Consider the following 18,509-nt stretch of genomic DNA (forward strand, 5'->3'; position numbering starts at 1 on the left):
TGTTTGATGGAGGGGGGAGAATGGCAAAGAGGAGGCAAGGGGAGGCAAGAGGGAAGTTAAAAAAAATAATTGAGCACAGATAAGACATTCCTCAATACAAAAGGTAACTAAAGAGGTTACTTTCGGCCCCGGTTTACTACACAGCCACACATTTTTGTGCTGTCCCTGGGTGGAGTATGAAGCTGGATGCTGCATCAACTAAAACTACTGGACAAAACACTCCATTTGAAACACAGTTCCTCCCTAATCTATGCCAGGTGTTGCAAACAAGCTCGGTTTTGTTCACACTTAATGCAATACCATTAGTCACGAGAAGTTCCCAAAAGACTCCAGAATATACAAAATTGGTAAATTCACTGAATGGCATGACACTGTTGCAACTTCATTTGCAGGATCTCTGCCTAAATATTGTATAAAAACACCAACAAAAAAACCCTAAAACAACAACAACAACTAAAGAAAAACAAACACTTCTCCAGGACTTAAGAAGCAACAAGAGAACCAGTTGTTCAGTTCCGTTTAAGTGTCAAATCAGCCTCTGGGGAAGAGTAAAAAAATAACTAAAAACTAAACCATGAACCACAGATAAACAAAATTCAGGGCTTTTTTTTGTTAGTGCAGTTTTACAACTATTTAGAAAAATGTGCTTTGAGGTAGCTAATAGACAAGTCACAGGAATTCTTGTTTTTTTAACATGAACTTGCAGCTGTCAGAACTAGAAAGTTACATGCCATTTCAGACACTGGGAAGAATTTTGAAACCATAACTTCTTTACCAGTGAATTGCTGAAGCCAGTGCAACAGGTGGAGTTGAAGCTGGGAGATCTGTAGTATCCAGCAAAGAGTCTGATAATACATTTGGCATATGTTCAGCCAAATATGGGAGAAAGGCATAGAATGCTATCTGCTGTAGACTGATCTATTTGTTAATGTTTTGGGATCATCCCAGCAAAAATTTTCCTCTTGGAATTAAGCAATATTTATGACAGGACTTTGAATAAATTACCATTCCATGTTTCAAAGTCTTTCTGAATAAAGATAAAAAAACACAGTCGCTTCTGGCCACATACACAACAGTGATCTGACAGCTGACATCATACACATCAGTAACTGCAAAAAAACCCCCAAAACACTATTTTTTTTTCTTCCACTCATCTTGCTCTCCTGGTGAAGGCCAAAGTTTTGAAATTGAACTTGAATAGCTTAGGAGTTAAACTTTCATTAAAAGAAATGTTGCCAAGCACACTAAGCAAACACAACTTACTCAAATACTCACAGTAATCTGTTCCCAGTGTCCTGCTGAAGTTTAAATAAGAAAATAACCCTGTGAAGTCCATTCCCTTTTATAAACAGCCAACATTAGTTCAGACTTTATAATAACAAACTGGTGCTAAAGTTTCTTTTTGCAGTTTGAAGTGCGTGCACATAATGCTTAAAAATCTCCCACTGTGCTTGACTGCTCTACTCTTGCATACAAACATTTTAGTTTAAAAAAAAAAAAAGTTATCAAAACTCTAGTTCCTTGAGAAAATTGGGAGGTTTTTGTAGAATTTGATGTACTGCTTCTGCCTCACAATAAAATGGAAAACAACTTACACAGGAGAAAGCACTGCATGCAGCTGTATTTCAGAGCACAGCACAGCAGCTGACAAGTCATATTTTTATCCCTGCAACCTCTCCACAATCTTCTGTTGATGCCCAAGCCTCCAGAATCCATGCAGATGCTTTTCATTAGCACTGGTACATCATCTCTCAATTGCTATGAAGTTTTACTGATCCAATGATGAGTTCCTGTCAACACAGTGCCTTGCAACAGCAGTGACAGTTCTGCAGCAGGGATAAGACACCTGAAGTCATTTTAGCTTCCAACACAGACCAAGGTTTTATTTATAAAAATTAAATAAGTAAAAAAAAAAAAAAGGACCCCTGCTAGAGTTTCAAACTGAGCATAGGAAAGAATGTGTAAATCAGCTTCCTCCCAGTTAATGATCAAGGATCTAAACACCTGGAGAATTTACCAGTAATTTAAAGAGAATAGCAGAATTTACTGGTAAAAGAACAAATTCCTACTCCATACTAGCACACCAGTTGAGTGCACCTGTCCTGCACTGCAGTCTCCCACGCAAATCAGTATTTTTTCTGTTATCTATTCAAAAGTCCTCCTACCTACCCCTGCCTTATTGCCAATCAAGGGCCAAAACCCTGTCTGAAAGACACTCTTGCCACATGACCTGAAATGTTCTCACAGACTCTTAGAAGGCATCCTCCCTCAGAAACCAGTGTTTGTGGACAAAAGGGTCCTAAAAGGCTATCAACAAGCACATGGAGAGGTGTCCTGTTATAAACAACCACGACAATGAAACAGTTTACATCAGGATGTGACCAGCAGATGCTCAGATGCAGTAATGTGTGTAACTCACTCTTAATCCCCACAGTGTGAAATGAGTTCCAGGACCAAGACAGAGATAATACTATAATAAAGTATTCCAGAACTAATCTTTGTGGGGAACCATTCCAAAATACAAACACCCCTGGGGAAGTAATTCTGGAATAGCTGTTAGGTTTTGAATTCATTTTCTACCTCAAACAAAGCAAGTTTTGTTATCCTAGTACAAGGAAGGTGATGCTAACAGGTTCCAAGTTGAGCAGTGCAATACAACTCCTTTAAAAAGAAAACTTTCTTCTATGTCCCTGCAACACTGACTCCACAAAATCCTAGAAATCAGAAAAGCACAAAAAAAAAGGATGCCAGAATCTTTACCTGTATCTACCAAAACCTTTTAAACATGCATTTTGCATATACAAGAGCACCACTGTCAAGAAGCAAGAATTACTTGGAGGACTGAGTGAGCTGTATCAAAAACTTACAGTACTCCACATCCTCCCTCATTGCACACAGACTTCCTCAGGAAAAAAAATAATTTAAAAAAACAGGCAAAAGGCCAATGCTTACAAAGATCCCATAGCCATTGTTCAGAGAAAACAAGTCACTTGCATCATTCCCCACATGCAATAAGCTCTGGGCTGGCTGTATTCTTCTGCCTCTGAGGACCAGCGCCAGATGTGCTCTATCTCCAGATGCCAGGAGTTCCACCACCTGGGGATCAGCATTATTTTCCATGAACTCTAATTACTGTCACAGGATGGAGAAGGGCTAAATGTGTCATGGTGGTAATACCCAAGGTAAATGAATTCTATATAACTTAAATCTTTTGCAGGTAACAATGAAGACCTTAATTTGGACCATGCAAGTTGAGAGATAATATCAACAGAGGTCACAAGGGTAAAGTACTTCTATCTGCTCATCTTCTCTCCATTGTGCACTAGGCTGAGTATAAACAGCATTCCTCAAAAACTCACCTTCTCCAGTTTTACCAATTCTGTCATAAGCAGACAATGTTAGTGGAGCCACACGCTAAAGGGACAGCACGCAGCCTTTCCAAACTGCCAGAAATAGGAGGGTGTTTTGGGGTTGGGTTTTTTTGGTTTGGTTTGTTTAAGGTTTGGTTTTCTGCCTTTCATTCAATGATGCTGCCTCATCATCCTACTTAGGTAAGTAACCCAACAAGTTTCCAAGAGCTCTCTTGACCACCGTTTTTAATTACCCACCTACAGACATTTCAGCCTTCAGCAATCCTGGTTATTCAGACAGTTGGCGGGGGGGGGACATAATACAGAGCAAGCAGGTAAAAGCTTTAAAAACAGTACACAAGATCCCTGCCTAGAATAGCTTTCAAGAGAAGAAGAAATACTACCAATACAAGAGAGCAATATAATATGCAGAAATTCTAAAATAATGATTGCAAAAGGTACAGAAAGGGTTATGCAAGACCAAATATTTAGGTGCACAAAACTGATTTTGATTAATAAAATGCATGTTGCCCTGCCTTCTCAGGTATACTTTACCTACTATCCTGTTAGTTTGCAGCTTCATTTCTCTCTAATGAAACATCAGTCATTGAGAGAGTAATACGATGGAGTCAAACAAAGCAGGTTTACTCCTAGATTATTATTTTAAAAGCGTATGTACAGGAAAAGATCACACTGAGGTGCTTCTTGTGTAAAACACTCCAAGATACATTCAGAGAGACCATTTATGCATCAGTGTCACCTTTTCTCAGATGAAATGCAGGGAGTTCACAGACTTTAAAGTATATTTCAGTAACAACACCAAAACCAAATCTGGGTATACTGAATTCCAGTCTCATACCTAGTGACTGTGAAACCTTTCTCCTTAAAGCAAAGTATTGACATCTAACATCAGGAGTTAAAGTCTACATAAAAAGCATGGTTGTGGTTTTGGGTTTGTTGTTTGTTTTTTTTTTCCAGAACAGGAGGTTATTCAATAACACAACCATTAGAATGAAAGGAAAAAAAACAGAGCAGGAGAAACTGGTTAACCAAGTGTGTAAGCATGTAAGAACACAGATACATATTGTATACATGCTCACACATATACATACATGGAAAACTTCCCCACCACCACTCCATCCCCTCCAAAATCTTAGAGCCTTCCACATGTACATACTTCACCATAAACTAGCCAGGACCTTGTAAGAAATCACTACTGCCTAGGTCAGCACTTCTCTGAACTAGGAGAAAATCTGCCTCTGCTCCAGGAAACTGAGTGGTCTGGTAGCTACACACAAACTACAGAGCTCACTTCAGTTGTCTGTAACTCTTACAGAATACCTGCAGATAATTGTTTATTTACTGCAAATATCATCTAATGTTTGCTTACATTTTTGCTGGTGTGTGTGCATTTCTCCAAATTTCAGCATTACAGAATCACAGAATATGTGGAGTTGGAAGGAATCCACCTGGATCATCAAGTCTAAATCACAGTCCTGCACAGGACTCTCCAAGAGTCACACCAAGTACATGAGAATATCATCCAAACACTTCTTGAACTCTGTCAGGCTTCATGCTGTGACCACTTCCCTGAGGAGCCTGTTCCAGTGCCCCACCACCTTCTGGGTGAAGAACCTTTTTCTAATATCCAACCTAAACCTGCCCTGACACAACTTCAGGCCATTCCCTCGGGTCCTGTCCCTGGTCACCACAGAGAAGAGATCAGTGCCTGCCCCTCCTCTTCCCCTCTCAAGGAAGTTGTAACTCCAACGAGGTCGCCCCTTAGAGTCCCCTTCTCCAGGCTAAACAGGCCAAGTGACCTCAGCTGCTCCTCACACATCTTCCCCTCAAGACCCTTCACCATCTTCATTGCCCTCCTCTGGACACTCCCTAATAGCTTAATATCTTTCTTATATTGTGGTGCCCAAAACTACACACAATATTCAAAGTGAGGCTGCCCCAGTGCAGAGCAAAGCAAACAATCCCATCCCTCGACCAGCTGGTGATGCTTTGCCTGATGCCCCCCAGGACAAGGTTGGCTCTCCTGGCTGCCAGGGCACTGCTGACTGTATCCAACTTGCCATCAACCAGGACCTCCAGGTCCCTTCCCATTAGTTACAATGTTCACAGAAACTGGGTTTTGAGCTTCCTTAAGACTTCAGTTACTCAATTCAAAAAGCCTCAGGGAATATTCTCTTGACCCTTTAGAGCATACATGGTTCCTTCTAGCAGTTGCCATACCTGACATGTGCAATTGAAAAATGTACCTTTTTAAGGGCATTATAGAAAATCTTCCCCTCTTGCACACAGATTCCAAAGTCACAGCTGACATTGAGTGTCAGGGGCTTTTGTGGTTTAGTATGGAATGGCTATTGAAGGTAGATCAAATGAGATGCAAATCTAAGTTCATACAGGTTTTAGGGGCAAGGAAAGACTGCCAACAATTCAATTCCAATTTATTGAAGCTTCACTATAATTTTGCCTGCATTAGCCACACCCTACCTACTAACTCTCACTATGCAGCTTGCTTAAGTAAGTCCAGATGTGTAACTCTTTCTATCACTGAACACCTGCAAACTTGAGATTTAGAATGACTATGTAATAGTCAACTTTATCCAGACATAAAAAACATACTGCTAAAACCCAGACAGACAAAAATTTCCCCTAACTATGTATTTCTTTTACTCAGCTATTGAAGATGGAGACAATGTATAGATTTTTTTTTTAATCATGCACAGCTGTGTAGACCTAAGTGGAAAATGCTACCCACGAGCATTTTCATCCTCTTAGCTCTCACATGGGAACATGAATAACTCAGCAGTTTAATTTGCTTTCATATGTTTTGGGAAAGACACATCCAGGTAAGATTTCTGAGGCTAAAACATTCTCCCTCTGGAAAAAAAACATTGATGTTTAAACACATCGTACTTCAAGCTGCCGAATCTCAAGCAGGCGGAAACAATCAGAGAAAAACTTAAAGAGAAAAACTATTTGTATCATTTATATCATATTTTAGGTCAAAATTCATTCCTACACGGCAGGCAACTCTATTCTGAGCTTTTTCTTGTTCTAGAACCAGAAAATTTTCAATGACTGAAATGAAAGCAAAATGTGACAGAGAAAATAGGAAACTTGATGGCCATGAGTAACCTTACTTCAATGGGACAGAATTTATAAGTGACACTTTATTTGAAATAAGTAGTTACACAAAGCCTCCAAAGCTCTTTGAACAATATGCACAATGTATGTAGTGACCAATATAAATCTAACACTGGGTAATTTATGATTCAGTGGCCAAAGGTGACATCTTCTATACAAAAAAAGATTAGGATTTTGGTTTTTTAAATTCTGCTGCTTTGGGAAGTTCAAGAAACAGCATACTGGCTTTTGTATTAAGCTACAAGCGCTAAGAATGAACACTAAGCATGTTATATAGACATCCCCTATAGTTACACAACAGAGAATAAATCTCATAACCTTTCATTCCTTCTCTTCCTTGAATTATTCACTGTCATCAGCAGAGACAGCTTCTTATCCTAGAGGCAAACTCTTGCTTTTTCTCTTCCTCTATAATGAAATATAAAACAGATAAAAAGATAGCTCTGTTTCACAATATATTTTCCTGGCATCATCAAGACACTAGTCTAAGTGACTGAATATGTATTGCATTGGTGTGGCAATGTTTTGGTAATCAGGGGGTCTACAGAGGTGGTTTCTCTGAGAAGCTGCTGGAATCTTCCCCTATGTTCTATAGAGCCAATACCAACACTGGCCAAGGCCAAGCCCATCAATGACAGTGGTAGTGTCCCAGGGATAACATATTAAAGAAGGGAAAAAAAGTTACTGTGTAGAAGCAAATTGTGCCCAGAGAAGAGAGCAGTGAGAATCTGTGAGAGAAATAGCCATGCAGACACCAAGGACAGTGCGGGAAGGAGGGGGTGGAGTTGCTCCAGGCACTCAAGCAGAGATTTCCCTGCAGCCTGTTGAGGACACTACACTGGAGCAGGAGGATGCCCAAAGGAGGTTTTGACCCCATGGGAAGCCCATGCCAGAGCAGGCTCCTGGCAGGACCTGTAGACCCATGGAGCAGGTTTGCTGGCAGGATTTGTGAGCCCACAGAAGACCCACACTGGAGCAGTCTCTGTTCCTGAAGGACTACACCCTGTGGAAGGGATCCACACTGGAGCCATTCTTGAAGATCTACAGCCTGTGGGAAGGACTCACATTGGAGAAGGTCATGGAGCACATGGGAGAGACAGCACATTGGAGCAGAAGAGTGTGACGAGTCCTCCCTTTGAGGAGGAAGAAGCAGCAGAGACAATGTGTGATGAACTGACTGAGCCCCTTTTCCATGTCCCCCTGTGCCACTTGAGGGGAGAAGGGAGAGAACTGGGAATAAAGTTAAGCCCAGGAGAAAAGGAGGGGTGAGGGAAATGTATTTTTAAGATTTTTATTTCTCATGATCCTACTCCGATTTGACTGGCAATAAATTTAACTAATTTCCCCAAGTTTGTTTTGCCTGTGACAGCAATTGGTGAGTGATCTCTGCCTGTGCTTATCTCGATCCACAAGCTTTTTGTTATATTTTCTCTCCCCTGTCCAGTTGAGAAAGAGAATGACAGAGCAGCTTTGGTGAGCACCTGGTAACCAGCCAAGGTCAAGCAACCACAGAACTAAAACCAGTATTTTGAAGACAGATACACAGCAGTAACATTTCCTAAGTTACTCCAAATGCCATGGCTTTGTGATTGTCCTTCTAAAGCAAGCATTCTTTGCCCCAAAAATGCTACTTTTCTATCTGTACAAATACTTGTAGAAACTGCCCCTTACCAATTATTTGGAAGTAATCCATGAACAATAAACATCACAGTAGAGACCTATGGCCTTTCACCTTGCCTCAAATATCAAGTATGTTCCACTCTTAAAACAAAAACTAGAGAAATCAGGTTAGAAGACTTTCTAAAATTCAACACACTGAGATTTCAACCCTCAATAGCTTCTTCAGACAAAGTCTGATTACACAGGAATATGCCACAGCCTACAAAGCATCCTAGAAATGATGGGCTGATGGAAAACGACACGACAGAGTGCCCAAGCACCTCACAGGGTGCAAGACACAGGAAAACCTCGTAACAATAAAGTAGCTGGCAGAATATTCACTCAACATCACAAAAAATATCCCTCAGTCTTACCTGTGAAGACAGATGTAAAAAGTATGTTATTTAGGAAGTCTAAGAAACAAGAAGAAAAAATCCACACTACAAAGAAGTAAAGCTTCAGGAGGCATAAGCCAGAAAGCTCCTGGAGATGTGTCATGGTGAGAAACCTGCAAAACACCTATACCATGCACAATCCAGCTGTTTACTTCAGGAGCACATACTAAACAAAAACAAGGTACTTCTGATCACTGCCATCATAGAGAGTTCACTAAAAAAGCATTTCATCTCTTTAAGCAAGGCCAAAACCAAGTATTTAAGAGTTATCTAGAGAAAAGAGAATGGCAGAAGCATATCATAAAGTGCAGCTGCAGGTGAGGACATCCTACATGCTGACTAGTTCAAAGCAGTACCTCTCAGGAAATCATTTTGTTTTGGTTGATCCACAATATACACTGTCACTTAGGCATTCTGTGGTGTTTTAATTCATATAAAGACAAATACAACAAGCAGGCATGGGGATGTATCTCCCTCTCAATTTATAAAATATAAAAGGAAGCAACTTCACCTTTTGGATAACCATACTCTATAGAAAAACCACACCAATTTAACTACATTTCTAGTCTTCTACAGATTTTTTTTCCCTGTTTTAAGTCCAGCTAGAAGAGTTTCATTTTGGAAGAACAGAAAACAATATGTTCATGCAAAATAAATGAAAATAGCACAAGGACTGGACAAAGCATCCATGACACTGAAATCCATGAAACTGCAATTTCTGCAGAAGGCATGTAAGTTATTGACAAGGATTTAATTACATTACTGCTGGTAATCTGTGCCTAATTCAAAACCTAGAATATATGGCTTAAGCCATAAGTACATACAATATTCCATAAAAGTTCTCAAATGACCTATCAATAACCTGTAGATTACAGCAGCACTGTACACTTTCATCATGTCTTCTCAGATCATCCACTCTTTTTCCTTTTGATTTAGTCAAAACCAGCACTGAACAGCAGAAAAGAAAAAGAACATCTGCAAAATCACATTATAGTAACACTATTTGATTCCCAAACCCAAAAGCTAAATAGTTCACTATTTATTAGTGAACTATTTAGTACTCCTCATCTGCCCAGAGGTTCAGAAACACAAAGCAGACAACACTTGCTCACACTCTCTGGCTTTCTTTTACTCTTAAACACCATAAAAAGAAGAGGTCAAGCTTCTGTCTTTACTGACTGCCCCCTCCTACCTTCGATCTAATTCTTGCAGGCTGAGGATCAAGATTCGCCCAGGACTAATTTATCACCTTTACAATCGTGTAACAAGCCACTTCCAAAAACCAGTATTAATAAATGTTGAATGAATCACATTTAATGCAACAACACGGTGAAATAAAGTAAATATACAGTCAAGGTAACCTAAAGAAAGGGCAACAGAGAACCTCTGGAATCACCATCACAAAATGTTGCCAAATTCTGAAGCAAATTAAGAGATGTCAAGGTAAGTAACTCAATCATTCATCTCCCTCTCAGACAAAACTCAAGCCAACAGGAGTCCTGTAAGAAGGACAGAACCACCAAATTAAGAGCACTACACTTTCACAGAACATCGCACATCCTTTAACAAAAATCCATGAGAAAAAAATTAAAATCAAGACCTTTGTGCAACCAAATAAAAATCAGAAATATAATTTCCATCTTTCTACTTTTCATAGTAGAGGGAAGAGTTACAGCCTAACACACTTGCAACTTCATTTCTCCAGATGCATCATCTTTTCCCATAGCTCAGGAACAGCACACTTGATTCAATGACCAATTTTCTGGTTACCGTCTATAGTCTCATCTGGAAGACCAGAGTTCAAAAATTCTGCCTGCCACAAAGACAACTTTTGTTACTGTTTAAAGTAAGTGAGCTTTAACTGCGGAAGCTCAATTCTCTTATGTATGAAAGATAAATAACACATGCTATCCTAGCAGAATATTCAGATCAGCTAAAATTCACACAGCACTTCAGAAAGCCAAAGTGCCAAGCATTATTCAACAACTATTATATTATTAAGCAGGAACATTTTTAAATACATATGCCAACATTTAAGCTTTTCAGACCATTGACAGTCACACCAGAAACTTACTATTGCATCTGCTGTCAGTGGTGTTTATTGCAGCAGCAATAAACCTTCGTACTGTGAAATGAAGACAATTCTGTAGCTGATTCAAAGTCAAGAAATTCCTTCTCCCAGTAGGCTGTTCTATTAAGTTAATCTGACACACCACACGTACAAATTATTTATTGGTTTAAAAGCGGTTTCAATTGCTTTAACCCTTTTATCATCCAGAGCAAACACACCAATTTAAATCAAGACTGTGTCAATTTACTGGCATCCTTGCAAAAGTCACCCATGCATTTAACATCAATACAAAATGACACCTTACAACTGCCTGTGCTAGCAGGCAAAGTGTGAGTCAAGCAAGAATAAAGGAAAGAACAATTACATTAAAAATCTTGTTTATTAAATGGACTGTTAACACCCTTACCAGCCCACCAGCCATTCCTTACACTCTTCGGAGCTTCTCAGTAGAACTGTGTGGCTTAACAGATATTTTCAATCTTTAGTAAACAGAAACCACAAAGATGAGACACTGGTGAGTTCCACACTCTGATTTTTTTCAAGAGAGAAGAAACCAAAAGAATTCTTGGCCTGTAAACTCTTAAGCAACAACTGTACTGAACAATACTTTGTGGGACATAGTTCCCATTTTCTTTCCTCCTCTCACCACAACTGTTTCATCACAGAAAATCTCAAGAACTGCTAAAAAGATCTTTTGACTCTATCATGATTTTTTCCATAGCCTAACTCAATAGGGGTAGGACTCTCCAGAGGTGCTTTTTCCAGTTCAGAAGCCCCAGCTGTGAGCTGTCAGGAGATGGCACATCTTTGCCTTCTTCAGAAAGTTCCAAGTGTCCAAACAGCACATGGGTTTGGCTAGCCAGCATCCCTAGCCAATATCTTAATTATGTGCTCCTGCCCTATGTGAACTTGCAGTTGTTCGACATGTCCAACATGCTGGAAAGCAGAATAGTGGAAAAGAGAATAATCCACATGCCTCAAAATCTCTAAACAAAATGCTCTTCTCCATTGTGCACAGTAGAGCTGCATCGCTGCTGGCCTGTGCCACAAACTGGGGGGATACTTATTCTATTCCTGAGGCTTGGGTTGGTACCTATTTAAGTTCTTCACAAACGCCTTGAGCAGAAAATAACATCTATTTCCTTAAAGTGCTCTCAGTGCTGTGCTTTTTTTCAGTCATATAAACTCCCAAGAGAAATCCCAAACTTACAGATGCCAAACATTTTGAATGTTTAATAGTTTGGGTTAAACACATAAGGAAAAAAATAAGCGAATTTCTTAGAAAGAAGCTACTGTACATAACTTTATTTCTCTTCATTCTAACAAGGAATTTAAATATAGTTATTGTTCTCAGTCTCAAGACATCACGCTGCTTTCATACAATACAGTACGTTCACAAGAAATACTGATTTAACAGGACACTACACCTCATCACTATAGCTGCTTCTGAGCACCACCAATAGTGAAATTTATTTCTGCTTTGACAAAAAGAGGAACAACTGCTTTTAACTGTGCACTACTGGCTAATTTTTAACTAGAAGCAAAGTTACAGTAGACACTCTTTTATAATAAGTCACATGAGTCTATACTCTAGGAGACGTTTTGTAACCTTTATTTGTTGTTATGCTGCCAAACCTTACCCAAACACCAAAGGATAACAAGTTCCCAGAAACAATCCCTGTGTTTGCTAAAAAGTTACCTTGGCTTGCATTATTCAAGAAACATGCAGGACTGAGAAAATTTACAGGTGCAACAAAGCCCATGGTCTATTCTACTAACAACTATATTATACATAAGTAAAACATAAATTCTTAAGCTAAAGCAGCAAGAGGCAATGGTGGAATTTATACTGGGATATCAATGAAATACATTCACATTATTCTAAAGTACTGACTTTGTATGTCATGCTAATCTATGTACTTCAGACACATCAATAGTATAAGTGATTTTACAGCATCTCTGGATGCTTGAAAGTTAATTTAAATTTTAAATAATTTAATTTAAAATGAAATAACAACAAATGAATTCCCACACTATACCTAAAAGACAGTTAAAGCCATCTAACTTTGAAGAGAGAAGATTCAGTGCTTTGAAAGTATCAACTTAAAACTTCAGTCTGAACTTTCAGTATTTCCTATTATTTCAAGAGGATTTATGACTATGATTTGTGACAGACCCTCACATCATGCTAGTAGTAGTTAATAGGAAAACAGCCCCCTAAATCAGATGGACTGACTGAAACGGCACTGAAATGCAGCTGAGGACTCCTACATAGCACATTTACCTGTCATAAAACTAGTAAGTGATCTTTACTGCTACATTCTACATTTAAAAATAGTGATATGTTTCACTAGCTTTAGGTCATCTCAGGAAAAACAGTATAGATTAAAAGCCATTTTAGGGTTGTGCTCAAATGCATTTTTTATTTCATGCTGCATCCCTAGTTTCAAGCATTTGTGACCATCCTGTTACACTTCTCTGTTTACCTTTCTGTATCTTCTGTTTCTTGATATCAAGCAAATAGTTCCATTAAAGAAAACTAAGATATGATCTCATGATTTCAGGAAACATCCTAGTGCATGACAAGTTACAGCTAATAAAGCATTTGTGAGTTTAAGTAAAAATAATTCTTGTTTAAGATTCTCCTTAAACAAGAACTTAACGTTGAGGTTTTAAGAGTCCCACATAAAATACCTTCTCTGCAATATTAAGCATCCAGAACTTACAATATTTTCAGACAAAAGCATAAAATACTTTGCATAGGCAAGAGATTCCAGCCTTCAAGGAAGCACCAATTGCAATGACCATTTTGCCTTATCACAGTGAAATGAGAGTCAAGTACAACCCATATCTGTAACAGGTTTATCATTATTTCAAGCCACATAAATAAAACCACTCCTGACACCACCACATACAGAGCAAGAACTTAGCTCTACAGCAAAATTATTTCACAGTCAAAGTATTCAAGATCTATTATAACATGTGAAACTTCACAGAAGCTTTAATATTACAGAAGCTCCAATATTGCAGAAGCTCCATCAAATACCTAATGTGCAGAGATGTATTTACATATTTGTAAGATAAGCACATCAAAATACTTTTAATAGGTAAAAGTCAGGCATGTCCTTACAGAATGAGGCTTCTCAGAAATGGAACTAAAACCATGGACAGCCCCTCACAGTACATCCACACTCCTTCTAAAAGGACAGATGAGTTGTCCTTAAAAGTACTGTCCAGATCAACTCGACAAAAGAATCACATACTTTCCTACTAAGTAGGCAGAACAAAGGCAATGTCATTAAGATTTATAACCAAGATTCTTTAGCTAATTATTAGAAATGGTACATTTGTAGAAGAGTTCTTCCATGCATGTTAAGGAATTAAGGATTATTCATGATGAACATACACTACATTAAAAGAACCAGTGTTTCTAAAAGGAGGTGAACGAAAACCAAACTCCAAGTTACAACTTATTCCTTAGTTTTATCATGAACTTATTTTCCTAAGTTATCTCTTTTTTAAAATATCTCTTTCTATTAGAGTCTGTTAAGTAAATTTAAGGAAATCCTTAAAGAACACTATCAGCCTTCATTTAAGACTCCCAGAAGTTGATTTTTTTTCCCCTAAAGCTACACTAGCTTCATTCAGTCAAGCAGGAATGTGAACACCTTTACACAAACGTAAGCGTTCAGAAAGGCACAAGCCACACTTCAGGCTTTCTGAAACATTTTTAAAAGACTGTGGTAATGTGCATGGAGAAGGTGCATCTTAAGATACGAAGGGCATCTTTTTCATATAATCTTGACAGAATAAGCAATACAATAATACACACCCACATAGAGCTCCAACTAAAAATACAGAATGATGATGCCAGCAGAAAATGGTCGGTTCTCTTGCTCTAAATGACAGTTCTAATAATTACAGGAGGTTTGAAAAGGTGGGTGGCCTAATAAAAAGAGGCCCTGAGGTGATGTTCTGACAGCCTTGGCCACACTGCCGAGTTTTCTAAACTACCTAGGAAATCGCAACAACTAGGCTTCAGCTTGCTGAAGCACCGGGTATTCAGGCAGACCAGATGCAGCAGCAAAAAACCAGAAGTCTTACACATACAGCTCGAACCCCCCGTCCTGGGAGAGACAAAGTTGGACCGGAACAGCACGCAGGAAAAACAGAGGAGAACGGACCCAGGTCCGCTCCCCACGGATGCTGCAGGCAGAGCACCGCCTCCGTTTATTTGTGATTTGAAAGGATTAGCACACTCACTTAAAGACGGTATTGCAAGGCAAAGCAAAGGGCAGGCTCCGTGCCCGGGACGGGGCGCGGGCCGCCGAGGGGCCCAGCTCTCGGCCGGCCCGGGGCAGGGGCTCCAGCTCGGGCAGCGCCGGCGGGGCTGGACCCGGGCCGGGCACCCGCACCCGGGCCGGGCTGGACCCGGACCCCCGCCCACCGCCTCCAGCCGGGCCGGCCGGTTCCTCCCGCTGCAGCGCCACCCCCCGTCGCCCGCCTAAAGCCTTAGAACGGAGCTGGGGTGGGAGGGGGGACACGCAGGACACACACACCAAACTTGCCTTCCCCCCACCCCCTCCCCAGCCCTGCCAAGAGTTTGAGCGACACCCGACACCGACCCCTCCAAACTCCAGAGAAATCCTTGCCCGGGACCGCGGAAGGACAGGGGTGGGGGCTGGGGGGGTGGGGGCGACTTTTGTCTCTCTTTTTGCAACTGTACGCGTTTACCTGAGCCATCCCGGGGGGAGACCGCTTCCCCCCTCCCCCCCTCCAGCGGGATATGTCCCGAGGGAAGGGGGAGGAGAGGCCTCCTCTTCCTGCGCCCCCGTTTTGAAGAAAAGAGGGGCGAGGCGGAACAGTTTGGGAGTGGAGGGGTAAACGACGCACCCAGGCTCCCGTCCTCCTCCCGCCCCGTCTCGTCCATGTGCGCGTCCTCTCCCCCCGCGGGAGCCTGGCCCCGCTCCCGCCCCTCCCGGCGGAGCGCGGGGGAAAGTTTGCCCAAGTCCGACAACAAAAGGGACAGCGGCGCTCGCCTCCCCGTCGGCCCGGGCCCCGCGACGCCCCGGCGAGCTTACCCCCGGCCGGGCCCGGCTCGCAGCGCAGCACCGAGGCGGCCAGGAGCCGCAGCAGCAGCAGCAGCGGGAGCGGCGGGGCCGCCGCCTCCATGTTGTGCCGCCGCAGCAGCCGCCGGAGCCCTCGGAGCTGCTCAAGCAGGATCCATGCTCGGGGCGCTGCGCTCGGCGAGGAGGGAGGCGGGGAAGGGGGGAGGCGCTGGAGCCGATCCTCCTCCTCCTCCCGCCGCCGCCAGGGAGGGGGCTGGGATGGAGGATCCCAGCTCGCACCGCATCCCGGGAGCAGGCGGGGGCGCACCGTCCCGGCGTGTCCCGCGCGTTGGTACACCTGGCCGCATGGGAAGGAGGTGGGGTTTCAGGGGGTTCTTCTTTATATCTCGTTCCTTCGGGAGCAATTACTCCATAACCAGCGGGGAAGTTTGGAGAAGAGAGCTCGTTGCGTGTTTCTCTGGTGGATTTAGAAGTTAAGAGCGGGGACGCTCCCCCCTTTTTTTGTCCCCAGGAAAAAGAGTGGTTGTTTTCTTCCCAAATGGAGGTTCGCTTTTGCCTTTCTCCTCCCACCAAAACAAATGCTTTTTAAAGTCACTCCTATGCGAAACATTAGTTTTCAAAGAAAAGTGCGTTCAACGACAATCTTTTGTTGCCTTCTCCACCCCACTCCCCCCCGGTAAACATGCCACCTGCTCCTATAAACACATTACGCTACGAAAGAGGTAGAAACTCTGCCTTGTGACGTGAGGCCTGAGTAGTGCTGGGGGCAGGTACGCAGGGCTGAGCAGCACCCAGGTCAAGCTTAAACATCCTGTATCTTTCACAGGCCAGATGCTGCCCCTGCCTCCATCGCAGGGATATAAACAAACAAACAGGGTAAGTCAAGAATTTTCATTTGAGTCTCCATTTCCCCTTGTCCTGGCACGAATTTTACAATAAGAAAAAAAGATGCTAGATGGCCTTCTATAGTGATGGAATCCACAGGGGTCTGCCTGGCAGACTTAAAACATTTTTTTAAGTCTCAGAGCAGGAGCTGTATGTCACAAGCAACTACTTAACAAATGGATGTTATATTTAATACTTTCATTTCATTTCAGAGGTGAATGAATTTCAGAGTTCCCAGTTGCCATATACTAATTTATCTGCCTTGCTGTAGCTGCTACAGCAGCAGCTGAGATTTTTTTCTTAGTGCTTCATGGATCCCCGCCCAACTCAAATACCAACTCAAATACCAGGATGAAATATTCAAGAATTGGTTTAGGTCCTGTTGGTTACTCCATTGTAGGTGTCCCCTGCAAGGGGAAAAGGTCTAGTGTTTTGTTTTGGTTTGTTTTTTAAAGTCAGAGGTATTCAACTTGGAAAAGAAAGCAGTTTAAAAAATCAAGGAGTTACAAAAGGCTTATAGTGCTGACCTTAAGGTTGACCTGCAAAGGGAAAAAAAAGTTTTCTTCTGTATCTTGCTGCTGCTTTAACATATAAAGAGCATGTATTTTAAGGAGGGCTCATTTTAGGTGGCATTTAAAACCTAGAAAAATCTCAACTGTCTTCAAGATGGGAAAAGCAGATGTTGGTCTTTTGTCATAGGTCTGTACTGAACTGGAGCCCAAATCTAGGCTGCTGTAAATCATTAATAGCAAAACTTTGTGTGAAAAACCAACTGAATAAGTGCTTTGGTTTGGATCTGCTTAAAAAAACTGCCCAACATCAGACAAATAACTGGAAAAAAAGATTTCTTTGTTGAAGACAGTGAATGGATTTTTTTGATGGGTCCAACCTCCTGTATCCTAGAAATTACTGAGTAGTCCTGGCATCACACTAACTGGTATTAATTAAAGTCAGAGGCAGAGAAAGGGCACATGAAACAGTTGCACTTGCAGCAGGCCGTGGGGACTGTGGTTGTATATCCCATCCTAAACCCCATCAGCTCAGACTCGTACCCAAAACTGGTTTGTGTGCCTGCATGGAGATCAGGGCTGTCCTGTGATGGCCTCAGTGGCACCAACTGAATTGCCACCTGGGCAATTGGGTTCCCTGCCCTTCCTCCCCTTTGCCCTAACAGGATCAGGGATCAGTTGCTGAGATGACTTCTGTGTATTTCCAATGCCAGTGCCAAGCCATGTGGGTGAGTCTGCCCATAAGGCTGCAGTGGGGGAGTAGCAACTTCTCTTTTGGCCAGAAGCTGCTCCCAGCACTTGGTATCTTGAGTCCCAACGTACCATACTAGGATGCAATATGGCTGATGCTATCCCTGCTCCATCCAAGCTTTGTTTGCTTATATCCCTATCTGACCCTGTCAAACTGCATGGGCAATTTAGAATTGGCAGCATTTTATACCAAAAGGGAGAGATAGCAATATGTGAGCAATTAGCAGATTGGGTAATAGACTGACTCATATCTAAAACAAAATGAGAAGAGAGCTCAGGCCATAGAGGCAAGCAACTAGGGAAGAGAGTCTTAGCAGAATACATCTTTGGGGCTTTGACCATAACACCTCTGCTAAAAAAAAATTAAATATTAAAGACCTTCATCTAAAGTGATAACAAGACTGGTAGCAGCCAGGAACACTGTATTTCTCCAGAAGATGCCCTTCTAAACTCAATTAATATGTTGCAGGGGAATTTGGGGGAAATTAGAGTTGTGCAACTCTGAAGTCTTATGCATGTGCTGAGAAAGCTGCCTTCCACCTGTTTTCCAGCCCTGCAAAAAATTCCTCCAGCAAAACCAGGCGAAGCAAAGTTATGATATTCCTGAAATGTCTGATGTATACATTTCTGCATGAAAGTAAAAAAACAGTTTAAAACAAAAC

At 41.7% G+C, this 18,509-nt stretch overlaps 1 protein-coding gene across 1 annotated transcript in view; it reads right to left on the reverse strand.

Annotated features, from left to right (window-relative positions):
- The window catches only part of LRP5 (LDL receptor related protein 5), a 137,435-nt gene extending 121,538 nt beyond the window's left edge, over positions 1 to 15,897 (reverse strand). The window contains exon 1 of the mRNA XM_027642140.1: positions 15,716 to 15,897. Within this exon, the coding sequence (XP_027497941.1) occupies positions 15,716 to 15,806 (91 nt within the window). The 5' untranslated portion in view covers positions 15,807 to 15,897. The remainder of the gene's footprint in view (positions 1 to 15,715) is intronic.
- Between the last annotated feature and the right edge of the window lie 2,612 nt (positions 15,898 to 18,509).

The sequence above is a fragment of the Corapipo altera genome, unplaced genomic scaffold, assembly GCF_003945725.1.
Source record: "Corapipo altera isolate COAL_440 unplaced genomic scaffold, ASM394572v1 23b, whole genome shotgun sequence".
Classification (NCBI taxonomy): Eukaryota; Metazoa; Chordata; class Aves; order Passeriformes; family Pipridae; genus Corapipo; species Corapipo altera.